General features: G+C 38.6%; 1 protein-coding gene across 1 annotated transcript in view; it reads right to left on the reverse strand.

Moving 5' to 3' along the window:
- Nucleotides 1–10,893: 10,893 nt before the first annotated feature.
- The window catches only part of TNFSF13B (TNF superfamily member 13b), a 54,597-nt gene continuing 50,706 nt past the window's right edge, over nt 10,894–14,784 (reverse strand). Inside the window, exon 7 of the mRNA XM_053564115.1 lies at nt 10,894–12,548. Coding sequence (XP_053420090.1) covers nt 12,436–12,548 — 113 coding nt within the window. The 3' untranslated portion in view covers nt 10,894–12,435. The remainder of the gene's footprint in view (nt 12,549–14,784) is intronic.

A 14,784-nucleotide genomic window follows, 5' to 3' on the forward strand; every position in this document is an offset into this window, starting at 1 on the left:
AAGGCGGAATTTGACTTGACAGTGTTTAAAATCTACTCTCAAGCATTAGCATTGCTAGATCATAACCTTTCTTTTCTTTATTTCTAAGCAACCATTAGTGTCCAGAGTCACACAAGTGGAAAGTGGAGAATCATCACTGGTCTCAAATGAGCTCAAGTAGTGGGTGACGCAAAGTCATTCAGGGCCTATTACCAGGGTGGCAGAGCAGAAAGCTTAACAAACTCAGCACACAGATGTTCAGGTTTTGCATCCGAGACACACTGCATGTTAGTTTTAGGGACCTTCAGGAAGACATATAACTTCTCCAGGGCACGACTTCCTTATCTATAAAGTAGAGTTAACGCAACCTACTAGCACCTGCAGCCCAGAGTTGTTGCAAACATCAAATTAGATTTAACAGAGTAAAAAGACAAGTCACGGACAAAAAGAAAATACATACAAAACTCACATCTTATAAAACATGTGTATCCAAAATATACAAAGAACTCTTAAAGTTCAATAATAATAAAACAAATAACCCAATTAAAAAGTGGGTGAAAGATCTAAGTAGACACCTCACCAAAGAAGATACATAAATGGCAAAAAAAAAAAAGCATATGTAAGATGCTCAACGTTATATGTCTTAGGGAATTGGAAATTAAAACAACAAGAAAATATCTCTCTCCACTCACTGAATGACCAAAATCTGAAATAGTGACAGCAGAAAATGCCGGCGTGGTTGTGGAGCAATAGGAACCTCGCTTCATTGCTTCTGGGAATGCACATGGATACAGCTGTTTTAGAAGACAGGTCGGTGGGTTTTTACAGAGCTACGTGTAGTCTGACCATATGATCTGGCAATTGTGATACTCTATGAAATACCAGTCCAAATAAATCAAAAACTCACATCCACACACAAAAAATACATCTGAGTGTTTACAGCAGCTTTATCACTGCTAAAAGTTACAAGCAACCAAGACGTCCTTCGGTAGGTAAGCAGATAAACTGTGGTCCATCCACACAATGAAATGTGATTCAGCCATGAGAGGAAATGAGGCACCAAACTGTGAAAAAACCCGGAGAACATCAAATGCACATGGTCAGCAGAAGATCCACTCTGAAAAGGCCACATGTTGTATAATTCCAACCACAGTTCTTCCAAAAGCAAAACCACAGGGCTGGTGAAATACCCATGGCAGCCATGGGTTCAGGTAGGGAGGGGTAGGGAATGAATTGACGGGGCTTGGGGGATATTTAGACAAGTGAAAATATTCCATATTGTACTGTAATGGTGGACAGGTGACTTTATCCATTTGTCAAAACTCAGAATTGTACAACACAGAATAAACCCTAATGTAAACCATGGTTTAATAATAACATTAACATTCATCAGTGAACATCAGAAATTTTTATTAATTTTAACCAATGTACCACACTAAAACGTGATGGTTTTAAAAGGAGAACTCTGGGGTAAAAAAACAAGAGTTTTTCTGCTCAATTTTTCTATACACCAAAACTTCTCTAACATGTAAACCCTATTAATTCTCAAAAATTAAAATAGACAATAGGCGCAATTGTTTTAGAGCAGTGACTGTTAAGCACATAGTTTAAAAACTTAAACAGGAGTAGGCTCACATGTGCTGCTAGAGGGATGTGTCGGGATCTGTCACTGAAATGAAAGGGATGGGGCAGTTGTGCGTTTTATGCATTTGTCAACAATATGGGATGTTTGGGGTTGAAGTTAAGAAAGAATTCATAATTTGGAAATGGATTAGGAAGTCATGATACTGAAGAACCAGAAAAACCTGCTGTGTCGGGCGTGTCTTCACTGCTCCTTCTTTTTTGCTCTGGAAGGCACAGGTGTCCCGTCTGCAACTTGTCACTTTTGACCTCTGGGTGTAGAAATATCTGTAAGGAGGAGGCAGGGGCGTTGCCAAAGCTTTAAAACGTGGTACTCCTTAAAGGGAGCAGCTACCAGCTATGCGCAAGCCTGAGAGACTAGATTTGGGGTTTAGGATTGGACTAAGTGTTCAGTCAAATACTTCTGAAGACCAGAGATTAAAAAATGAGAAGAATCTTTCTGAATGTGATCTGTCATTCACTAAAAGCTTATGGGAAGAGATTCTTGAAAAGACTAAACCAGTTTGGGGGGGGGGGCCGTCCTTCCCTCCCCCTCCCCCTCCCCCTCGACAGCAGCTTCCTCATTTCTGTCCTTTGTCTTCAGTTGGGGGATTATGAGCACATCCCAGCTCTCAGGTGTGTAACGGATTCGGTCCAGCTGAACCGGAGCCCAGTATCCCATCAGACGCGAACCAAGCAGAAACTTTCATTAGGTGTGAATGTGGTTTGGGGAAACCCTGAAAGTGCCTGCTTTGTGTTTTAGTATTGATCTATCAGTGGTTCTCAACCTTCCTAATGCCACATTACTAAAAAGGGGTCGCGACCCACAGGTTGAGAACCGCATTCTAGCTCATGGTTTGTGTAATGTTTGGTGTTTTCTCTGGGAATAACCCAGACTGTACACATGAGCCGTTCACGTGCTGCCCTCTAGTGGCGCTGCGCTGTACAACCAGCTAAAGGAGGGAACAGGTACTTTGCTTAACTAGGACATTTTGTGGGTTTTACTTCCAAATTAATGCAGCATTAATTAATGCTAGAGACTAGAGAAAACAGACTAGAGAAAAAAAATCTGAAATTAAAAGTGATCTCTTGGGAATATGGCAAGAAGTACTGGATTTTCCAAACAGCACCTGGCCAAGTGATCACGTACCCTGATTGGAGGTGATGAGCCGGACACTTCACCTCCAAGAGGCTTAAAGCACCAGACAGGCCCAGACCCAGGGCGCGCCACACAGCTCCTGGACAACGCTCCTTCAAACTGTCACCGCCATGAAAAACAGCGGGAAAAGGTCACAAAGGACGTTGAGGTGCCACGTGGACTAAACTCGATGGAACAGGCCGGATTGGATTCTGGAACAGGCAACGTGAGTTAGTGGAAAAACTAATAAAATAAAAATAAAGCAGAGATTTTGGTTAATTGCAATGCACCATTGTTAGCTGCTTCGTTGTAACAAATATAATGTAAGTTGTGTGTTAACGACAGAGGAATTGGGTAGGGAGTTTAGAAACTCTACATGCAGGGGTCCTGGCAGTGTGATTGTATTTGTTCCTGTTTTGTTTTTTTACTTCAAAATACGATATGGGCAGTGTGCATAGGAATTTGTTCATAGTTTTTTTTTTTTTTAAACTATAGTCTGGCCCTCTAACGGTCTGAGAGACAGTGAATTGGCCCCCTGTTTAAAAAGTTTAAGGATGCCTGCTTCCCGTAGTTTTCTGTAAGTCTAAATCTATCCTAAAGTGAAAAAAGATGTTTAAAAATTCTCTCAAAATGTGTTTCACAATTTTTCACACACAAGTCTCTTATTTTCTTTAATTTTTTTTTACATTTTCCTCTAAATACTCCCTTCCCAGGAAGGATTCTAATTTCAGGTTCCTTGTGTTTTTAAAGTAAAATTTTAACTTCCTGCACAACTTTATAAATGTACTAACATCACTGAATTGTACATTTTACATATAGGTAAATTTTATAGTAAGCATATTGTACCCTAGGAAAATTTTTGAAAAAAGAAAAAAAATCTATGAGTTCTGCCCATTGATTCTAATTTTACACCCAGTCATATTATAACACTTTAAATATTGAAAATATTTCCTTCCTTCTTCCTTCTTTCTTCCTTCCTTTCTTCTCTCCCTCCCTTACTACCTTCTTCCTCTTTTTTTTTTTTTGACTTCTTTGAGGGGAAGTTGTAAAGAAATTGTCACATTCTTTACATTTTATTATTCCACAGTTTCCATATTTTTCACTATGAGGAAATTATCTCTGTGACATGTCCCCAAAGCTGGAAACATTTCTACACATGTAACCTATTGTGCATGCAACATATCAATTGGCCCTAAATCCAAAACCTTATTTCAGTTCCCACTATGGTTTGCAAGAAAAAAAATATCATTCCTCCTTGACAACACAATGCTAGAAATTGGAGTGGAACGTGTAGGGTCAAAGTCAGAACGTGTACTTGCTACGTTATTTTTTAAGTAAGAATCTGGATCAAATTTACATTGAAAAATAAATGGAAAGGAGGAAACCTAGTTCCCATGTTTTAAAATCATCTCTTTAAGTGTTTATCCATCGTCTGTATTCTATCCATCTATTGTCAAAGACTATTTGACAGAAAGCCTGTGGCTCTAATCTCAAACATGCACCTGCTTTTCTTCCATATAATCAATAAGACACTCTGTTCATTGTCATCTTATAACTAAAACTTTCTTCCCATCTTAAATCATTAAGATTATTTAATCTTAATTACGGCGTCATTGCCATGATCTGTAGTTTCGATATGTGGACAAAACTATCATAAATTGTTTAAAGTTTTTGGGTCTGGACTACTTTCACAATTCCTTAAATTGTAAAAATAATGGCAACAGTCTACTGAAAGCACAGGTGAGGTGTGTGTGGAGAGGCGTTGGTGAGGGCTGTGCGAGTTCCCAGGACAGCTCGGAGACACGGCTCAGCACAGGTGTGGTGCAGGGACGGGATGCTGAGCGGGCAGACCCCGTGGAGGCAGCAGCAGCCTTCCCTCATTTACCGCCGCATCATCTGCGTTTGCTGAGGCAGAGTGGGAGGGAAACACAGCAGGTGCTCCACGTTTGCTGACTGCCCTTCTGCAGATGAATCCTCCACTGTGACATGCTGAGAAACCACACATTTGCAAAGGGTAAACCATCAGGCGTTTTCCCGGACCTACCACTGCAGGACAGCTGCAACTCGACTTAGGTCCATAAATCAACATCCTCGAACCTTCTCGAACTCAGGGCTCACCTCTCACCTCCTCCTCACGCATCCATGCGGTGACCAGGGGTTACACAGAACTTCCTTTACGGGAGATTTCCTGGAGTGTGGTGAGAAGGCTCTGAGCGCACAGACTGCGTCCTAGTTCTCTACGGAACACAGATTTCAGACCCTGGCACAGGGGGGCTGCTCTGAAGGCGTCCACTTCGAAACTAGATCACCACTCCCAGGTGACAGGGGACTCCTCATTCAGTGGGTTTTTGTTTTAGAAACGTCAAACTTACTTTGTGGTTTTTAGACAGAGTTGTGGCATGTAGACAGAGCTGTTTGTTTTCCTTCTCATTTGTGCTGCTGGGCAGAGGGAGAGTCATTCTGGGACCTGATGGACGGACCAGAGTGGTGTCCTGAATTCCGGGCAGGATTCTAGTTTCTACTTTTCTTTTTCTCTCTCTCTTCTTCTTTCCTTCCTTCTGTCTCTCAATATATCTTAAAACAAACAAACAAGCAAAGCAGATATTCCTTGTTTTCCTGCCAACGTAGCTTGTAGATATCTTGCTAAACTGAAACCAGACAGGGTACTTCTGTTTCCTCCCTTTGAATTCCAACTCTGATTCCTCTTGTTATGTCTGTGTGTGTGGGGACAGGCATGTGTATCTTTTAAGCACAAGTATTTGTCGCTGTAATATGCACAGCACTATTCTAAGTGTTTTTACATGTGTAGTTACTTTTCATTAACTCCACAAATTTAGTGTTGTCATGTCCCCGTAGCTCCAATTATAAAACTAATAAATGAACGAGGACTCATATGCGATGGCTTCAGCTCAAGTCTTCACTTTCTTAACTATCATTTTCTCCTTCTTTCCAATGTTTTCAGAACGAACCACTTTCAAATTTTCAGGTCTCAGCACAAAGTGAAGATCCAGAGACCTTTGTTCAAGACGATCAAGAATTTCAAGGGGGCAAGAGGCATGCATTAAACTGAGCACAGAGCCTTTCTGAGTGGGGACCTGGGTGCAGGTGGCATGCTGAGAGGACAGTCTACCTTCAACTTTCCTTCTTAATTGTACATCGTGTGTGCATGTGCGTGCGCGTGTGTGTGTGTGTACGTGTGCACCTGGCTCCAGTGGAGTTAAGACAGTATCAGACCTAAGACAGGGTGAATTCCATCCTGCAGGGTCTGAACCTGCAGAGTGTCTTGTTCATCCATCTGGGCAGGGGCAGATCCAGCGGTCTCAGGAGAGAAGGTATGTAATCTGGCCAGTCCCCAAGGGTAGTGAGACCAGAGTTCAGATAAGCAGCAGCTGATATGCAAGACAAAGTCGAGGTTACTTGACAGGGAAGAAGAACACAGCAATCCCACCATGTTCCTGGAAGGGAGGAGAACTGGGAATAATAACAATCACATTTTCGCCCCGAGGCACCATCAGAGGGCTGGCGGGTGTCTCCAGGTGAAGCTGCTGATCCCCAGAGGACTTGCTCTCCGGTGCCGTCTCCCTGCCCCTCTATCAAGCCTCTCTGCTTGCTGACCCCCAAATCTCCCCAGTGAGGCTGGGCTCTTGCCTTTCTCGCACACCTTCTGAAAGAAGATAGCTTGTTTTACACTCAAAATGCATCCAGAACCCCACCACGTCTGGCTGCAAACCCCTGTGGCCCCGGCTGAAGGCTGCTCTCTGATGAGGCTGTGGGTCAGCGACACACAGTTACTTTCCCATCTGGGCTCTTGCTGACCCACACAAAGCTACTTCCCACCCCTTTCCCTGCCCCCTCCCCACCTTCTTTCACATGATCTAAAAGCTCAGCACAACCTCCCTTACACTTTTTCTTTTAACTTGCTTGGGTTTTTACTCTTTGTGGTGGTTTCCTTCTGATCACTCTCACTGTCCCCTCATCTCATAGACTCCTGAGCACTGATGTCCCCAGCATTTCCTTCCTTCGCTCCTGCACTGGACCTGACCCCATCACCTCACACAGGTTTATGTTCTTCCCACCCGTTTAGAGGACATCTCCACTTTGACATCTACCATGCAACAAAATTTTACTATGTTCAAAATGGGACTCCTGTGTCCCTCCTCCCCTCTCCTGGTCCTCCTCGCCTCGGGACGGGTGCGTTGGCCAACCTTGGAGTCACCTCCACGCCTGGCTTTGCCTCTCCCTGCCCTCACGCTGAGAGCAGCAATGACTGGGCCTACCCTTTTATGCCCCCATACTATGACCATTTTCAACACGCTCATTGTCCCCACCTGTGTTAGATTTGGGGGGGCTGCCATAACAGAGTATCAGGAACTGAGTGGTTTAAACAGCCAGCATTCATCACTATTTTGGAGTGTGGGCGTCTGAGATCGTGGCAGGGAAGGGTCTGTGTTCTCTGGGGTCTCTGGGACAATCTTTCCTCACTTGGCGGTTTGCTGCTATTGCCGATTCTTCCCCTGGAGTGCTTCTCTCGGATCTCTGCCTGCAGGTCCCCAGGGCCACCTTCCTGCCCGCATGAGTCCCTGTCTCTCCTCTTCCAATGAAGCAGTCATGAGATTAGGGGCCCAACCAACGTCACTCAACTCACATCTTAACTGAATCTGCAAAGATCTTACTTCCAAACAAGGTCAACTTACCGGCAGCAGGGGTTTGGGACTAGAGCATGTTATTTTGGGGAGATACAGTTCAACACCCTGCACACAATTCAGCCACGCCAGCCCAGGCCCCACGGTTTCCCCCTGCATTGACCAGATGAGGCTACCTCTCTGCTCAGAATCTTCCTGTGGCTCCTGAGACTACAAGCCGTCCCCTCAGAGGGCCCTCCCCAGCCCCCTTTTCTAACCTCGCCCCTGCCACCTTCCCCAGGAGCACTGAGCTACAGGCAGCCGGGGCCCACCTCGCGCCAAGCACACCTGAAAGATCTTATTTTCCACTCTCGCTCAGTCTTCCCAGGGAATCCTGCCTTGCTGTCCCTTCTTCAGTGAAGCCTGCAGGCACCTGTAGCCTTGAGGTTGACGGACTTTCTGTTATAAGAGTTGGGTTCTGATCTTGGCTTCGCATTTAAGGCAAAAGGTTGGGTAAATTAAGCAACCTCTCAGCTTCCTCATTTACGAAGTAAGGATTTTAACAGTGACTTAATGTTAAGGAATTATTTAAAGTTAAAGTAAGTTAACACCTAAAGAGTCTCTCACACAACCTAAGTACTTAATAAACATCAGTGATGACTATTACAGCATTCAGCCCACCTCCCTCCAGTACGGCCTCCTGGGCCTTTACTGCCCGGGCTGCACACGCTGGACAGTGTCTGTCACCATATCACAGACCCAAGCAATTATCAGAAAAATGGCCTAGTATATAGAAGATATTCAGTAAATAATATTTGGATAAATACTAAGATATTTAAGCCCTTCAGTAGAACGTAGAAATGGTAATGGTTGTCCAGGGATAATTGTCTTGGTTGTTATAGTTTTTTGGATTAAAGAAGTTTTTTTTTTTTTTATTCCCAGTTCTCTGAAAATGTTTAACATAAAGAAATATTAAATAGTACATGTTTTCCATGTCTACTAAGGTGAGCATATGATTTTTCCCTTTATTATTTCACTACAGTCAATTTCATCTTTTACTAATGTATGTATAATTTTGTATATTTGGATAAAAGTGAACTCTGTTATTATGCATTAACTTTTTATATATCTCTGGATTCAATTTGCTATCATATTCTAATTAAAATGTTTATATATACATAAGCTTGTGAGACTGGCTTATAATTTTTATTTCTAGTTATGCCTTCAGGATATTTTGGTCTCAGTAGTACAGAAGAAAATGTAAGTTGAACTTTGGAATAGTTTCTCTTTTTTGTTCTTTAAAAAAGGGAATAGTCTATCCTTTGTATTTGGCTATGTAGGCCCAACTCTTTCTTCCTGTGTAGATAGCAAATTACTAGTAGTTCAGTATCTCTAATGGATATTTTAAAACATTTATTATCGTCTATTTCATGCTGATCAGTGTTAGCAATGTATATTTTTCTAGGAATTTGTCTCTTGCCAAATTTTTGAAAGTTCACTGGAACTTTAAACGCTATTCATTTTATCCTGTGCCGTTTATCTCCGTAGCGTCTGTGACTTTGTCACCATTTTCAATCCTAATATTTGTATCTTGCTCTTCAGTATTGCATTTTGTCAAAACTTTCTCATATTTATTTGTCTGTAAGAAATGATTTGGGGGCCTTTTTGATCTTCTTGTTTTTTATCTTCCTTTTTCTAATTTCTCCATTTTTGTTCTTAACCTTAATTGTTTTCTTAAACCTTTGGCTTAGGTTGTTTTATTTATTTTTATCTTGATTTTGCTTTTGTCTTTTTTTTTTCTTGCTATTGGTGCTTAGCTCCTAATTTTCAGCCATTCTTCTTCTCAAATATAAGCATTTTATGAATGCATGAATGAATTATGGTGTATGTCTACTGTGGAATAGTATGCAGCCATAAAAAAGGACACTTTACATCTCTTATGTTTACCTGGATGGAGCTGGAACATATTATTTTTAGTAAAGTATCTCAAGAATGAAAAAAAATGTATCCAATGTACTCAATATTATTATGAAACAAACATATAAACACTTACACATTCATACGCATGATAAAACACAAAGAAAGAAAGAGGGGAGGGGTTGGGGAGGGGAAGCAAGGGTGGAGGGCAAAGGGAGGAAGGGTATTTGGTGGGATCTCACCTAATGTGCACCGATGCAAGGGTACAATTCAAAACAACTAAGAATATATTATACAGGTCTTACCACAAGAAAGTAAGTAAGTGCGGTGACCTTATGTTAATCAGTTTGGTTTAAACATTTCACATTGTATATTAAATCATCACATTCTACCCCATAAATGTATACAGTTAGGATTTAATAGAAATTAAGTAAAATAAATAAATAAACATAAGCATTTAAGTTCACAAATTCCATGTAAGAACTGATTTTTCTACACCCCAAGATTAGTTATGCAATATTATCTAGTTTTTAACATTTTCTAATTTCTGTGGGCTTTTTTTTTTTTTATTGTTGGGGATTCATTGAGGGTACAATAAGCCAGGTTACACTGATTGCATTTGTTAGGTAAAGTCCCTCTTACAATCATGTCTTGCCCCCAGAAGGTGTGGCACGCACCAATCTTTTTCCATTTTAATTTCCAAGTATATATTTTTATTACTTTTTAAATACTGATTTCAATTACGAAAGAGTGTTATAGAGACACTATAATTGATATGAACCCAACTACTTAAAATTTTGTGAATCTTATGATTTAACACGTGGTCAATGTTCATAAAATTTGTACACTAGTTCTTTTATTGATGTTACTGTCCTGATTTTGATCTCTGTATTGTACGATGCTAATGTTTAGAGAATATAAGGAATTTCTTTGTACATTTATTTTCCTATATTTTTTAAAAGTCTGAAATTATTTCAAAATGGAAAGTCAAAAAGTTTTAAAAACATGTAATGCCATTAACTCAAAGGTGGAGAATTTCCTCCCTTCTCCCAGATCTATACTTCTGTTGTTTTTTCTTTCTTCACTATCACATAATCTCAGATGATGGGGATTAATAATAGGCAAAATTCTCCTTTGCACCTACAAATCACATAAGAGTGGGAGGCCAGGTGCTAGATATGATAAGAGATTGTTGACAACAAGATTGCGCTCAGCGATCCGTTCATGGTCATCACCAGACGCTTGTCCTAATGGTATTTTACCACCTCAGAATCAGCTTTTAAGGAGAAGAACATTTGGTTTGCTAAGCTTTTCTTGATGATTGGTGTACACACACACAATATTATACCAAAAACTTCATTAATTATAATCTATTACTATAAATACAACTTTAAAGTTAATATAACCAATGTCTTCTAAATCATTCAAAATTAGATAAGAATGTGAACAGATCCTTTTTCAAACATGGAGAACACATTTCCAAATACTCTATTGTAATAACCTAACATGTATTAATTTATAATGTTTCATTTCATTTTTAAAGTGACAATCATATACAGAGAAATAATGGTGGGTGGGAGTTCTCAGAGAAACTCAGACAACGAGGCAAAAGGCACTGAATCGTTTATTTGGCAATCCAAGTCAGCAGCAATTTTTCTCTAGAAAAATTACTAACCGCCCATCTTAGTATCAAAACTTATACCCCACCTACAGCATCTTCTTTTTTATACCATTGTAGAACAAAATAAATCACAAAATATATTTTACGTTTAACCAATTAGTAAAAATTATGGATGCTGGATATTTGAATAAAGTTTTGTTTTTTCACACATACATTTTTAAATGATTTTTTCTTGAAAAAAATGTATCTTAAAAACATTTTAATGCAGATGGGAAAATTAATATAGGCTATTGTGTATATTTTTCCATCTGCTATTTAATGAAGTAAACGAAAGATGTAAACTGCTTAATGAAGTAAACTGTTTAAACAAATGACGTAACAAGACAAGCAAAACCAAGGACACAGGTGTTCCAAAGGAAACCTATTACAGCATTCTCAAGTACAAGTCACTGCACAGGAAAACTAGGATGGTGTCTTCTGAGATATCATAATCTTTATCAGAACCACCTGGCAAGTGACATACTTCAGCATGCCAAGGATTTTAATTAAACCTTAATTTCTACAAAGCTAATAACAGGAATATTTTTTAAAGGCCTGGATATGTGAACTATAATAGCAGCAGTTTGAAATAGAAGAACAAGAAATAAGGGGAAATTACATTAAATTATCATAAATGTATTCACTAACTCATGAACTTCTTTTGGAGATTTTATTTCTATATAAGAACAATTATAGTTATTTTTCAATTAATGCTTTCAGTGCATAAATTAGAATTGCCCTACGTTAAAACTTTCTGAATTGAAATTAACTATAAAAAATGCATGTAAGCATAGACAAATGAGGAAATTCCTTCCTATGAAAACTATCTGGGTGATGCATTATATTAGATATAAAAATTGCAAACTTGAAATAACCAAAAAAGACTTAGGCAGTTCCATGTCTGCTATTTTCAGTCTAATTGTTTAATATTTAAATGTTTACTTTTTTATGTATCTAATTCAAAATTTCTAGAGTTTTGATTTTTTGCTTTTGGTAACATTAACTGATAAGGGGGGTGTTGTAGTTAACGTCAAAACAGAAGATACATCTAGAGATTTCCAATAATTATCTTAAGGTCCTTACAGATGTGGGCACTTGTTTCATAGTAAATAATGGAATACCACTTTTGTTGTTTATTTATTTATTTATTCATTTTTTTTTGGAATACCACTTTTGAAGAAGTCTGTACCGCTTCCTCCGAGACAAGAAGTGTGACTAACTAGTTCAAATGGAATTATAGTGAAAAGTCTTCCTAATTCTATCTTTCCTGAAGTGGACTCTATTTCTTGTAATTCACATGACACTCTTTGGCTGTGGTTGTCTGTTAAATTTCCTGTTTTGGACTACTTTCAGCAAACCAAAACAAACAGCTCACAGAAAAGGCTATGGTAACTACTTTTTTTTGTCTTGTTTTTTGGTATTTCCACTTAAATGCTTTCTGCTTAGAGGTACAGAGGGAGGGAGGAAATTAACTACAGACATGGTGTTTGTTAAGTAGGTCACAGCAGTTTCAATGCACCAAAAAACGTGCCATCTCCATCCCGGGATATCTGTGCATTCTCCCGTGGTATTGCAAGTTGAAGTTCATCTCCTTCTTCCAGCTTTGCAATGCCTGGGAAAAAATAATTTATAAGAATTTTAAGTGGTTGTACTATGGAAAAAGGAAAAAAAAGAACCTTAAATAAAGCTATTTTATTTCAGAAAAAAATGCGGACATAAGCATTCACACTTCAGAATACACCAATGGACTTCTAAACCAGTGACAATTTTATTAGCCTAAAAAAAAAAAAAGAAGAGATAAGTATATTTATTGCTTACTGTATATAAAATAGAGCTTCAAAAAACCCCTCAAATATCTAACTTGAAAGAAAAGGTAAAATGCAATCAGTGTAACCTAATTCTTGGTTTCCTCAATGAATCCCAAACAATTAAAAAAAAAAAAAGTTAGGTAAATCACAGCACATCCCTGTGATGAAATATTACATAGTTCAAGGTATGTTTCTCCTAATTTTCTTAACAAGGGAAAGTTTTTGTAATAATGTTAAATTAAAATGTAAAAAATTACACACATACATATATACTGAATAGTCCTACTTATATTTTTAAATTTGTATATAAAAAGTTTAAATATTAAAAAGTACCTCACCTACTGTGCATATCGCAAGGGTACATGTCAAATATATTAAGAGTAGAGTATAAATGTCTTAACACAACGATTAACTAAGTGAGGTGAAGGCTATGTCAACCAGTTTGATGTAAGCATTCCAAATTGAATATAAAATCAGCACATTGTACCCCATAAATGCAATAATGTACACAGTTATGATCTAATCAAAAAAATTAAAAAATAAAAAAAGCAAGACATCATTTAATAACATAGTACATTCATTACCAGTGTTTTCCTCTGGAGTCCAGACCGCAGTTTGATTCATCATTTACTTTACTTTGTAGATTACCATCTATATTTTGTGTCCTGGGATGGTCATATTTGACTTTATAATCAAAAGCAGCAATGTAATTATAACTTTAAAAATGACCACTAAATCTGTGTGTGCTTGATTTACAGTGATGAATGTATCTGTGAGTCAGGATTACAAACTACAGTTCAGGCCTATCCCCGTCATGCTGGGTCATTCTTGACCCTACTTCAAAGAAAAATATAAAGAAGAATAAAGGGGAGGAGTAAGGGAAGGAGAAGAAATAAAGAAATTAATGAACAAAATAGCCAGGTCTGAATTGTCAATGTTTAGTCAATGACTAACAATTTAAAAAGTATTTGCCTTATTTCACTAACCCACAGGGAAAGTGTCCTTACATCGACACATCTATGTTAATGTCTGTTCTATCCTAAAGCCCACAGTACCCAGATGTACTCGAGCAGCAGCCAGAGTTTATGTACTCAATACATACCGTGTCCCAGACACCCTCTAGACAATCATAGAGCTTTGACAAGGATGACGAAAGCTCCCATGCCCAGTAGGGTGTTCTATTGGAATGGACCGAAACAGACCATAAAAAAAGAGACGTCTTTTTAGGTGTCGTTAAGGGTAATGTGTGCACTCCCTAGAACTGGCAAAGCATTTGAGGACCACCTTAAGCAATTAAAATAAAAAAATATTTGGTATATTAGCTGGGTGAGGTGTCAGGCACCTGTAGTCCCAGCTACTCAGGAGGCTGAGGCATGAGGATTACTTGTGTCCAAGAGTTGGATTGAGGTTGCCATGAGCTATGACACCACCGCACTCTAGCCTGGGGCAACAGAGTGAGGCTCTGTCTCAAAAAAAAAAAAAAAGATTGTATTTATTTATTGAATAGATTTATCATTATCATAGAGAGCAAAAATGACCTAATATTTTGACAAAGGCTATAGATCACAGAGCAAAAAGTAATACTAACTCCAAAAATTAAGTGAGTCTGAACAACTATAGATTTCATTTAAAATGCTGACACTAAATGATTGGCTAGTTCAACTCTTCCAGATTATAGCCATCAGCTATAACTTTTTCTAGAATATGATGAACATACTTTGTTAATAAAATAATGAATAAGATTCCTCTTTGTGTATAAAAGTGGTTCATTTATATTATGTTGGACTTAAGTTGGCCTTTTAAATTTTTCTCAGTTAATATGGAAACAGGTTATACACTTATACACTAACATGTAGTTTTTAACAGCTCTGAAAAATTTGCTTCAGATTTAAATTTCAAAGGTTAAACTCCCAATGAACAGCTATCATACACAACACTAAGCTATTAGTAATGAGAAATAAGTCAAGTTTATTATTCTTTAAAAAGGTGCCCAAGAAATCTGGCAGGGTAATAGGAAGTAAAAGTGAGAACAACAGATGA

The sequence above is a fragment of the Nycticebus coucang genome, chromosome 15 (assembly GCF_027406575.1).
Source record: "Nycticebus coucang isolate mNycCou1 chromosome 15, mNycCou1.pri, whole genome shotgun sequence".
Classification (NCBI taxonomy): Eukaryota; Metazoa; Chordata; class Mammalia; order Primates; family Lorisidae; genus Nycticebus; species Nycticebus coucang.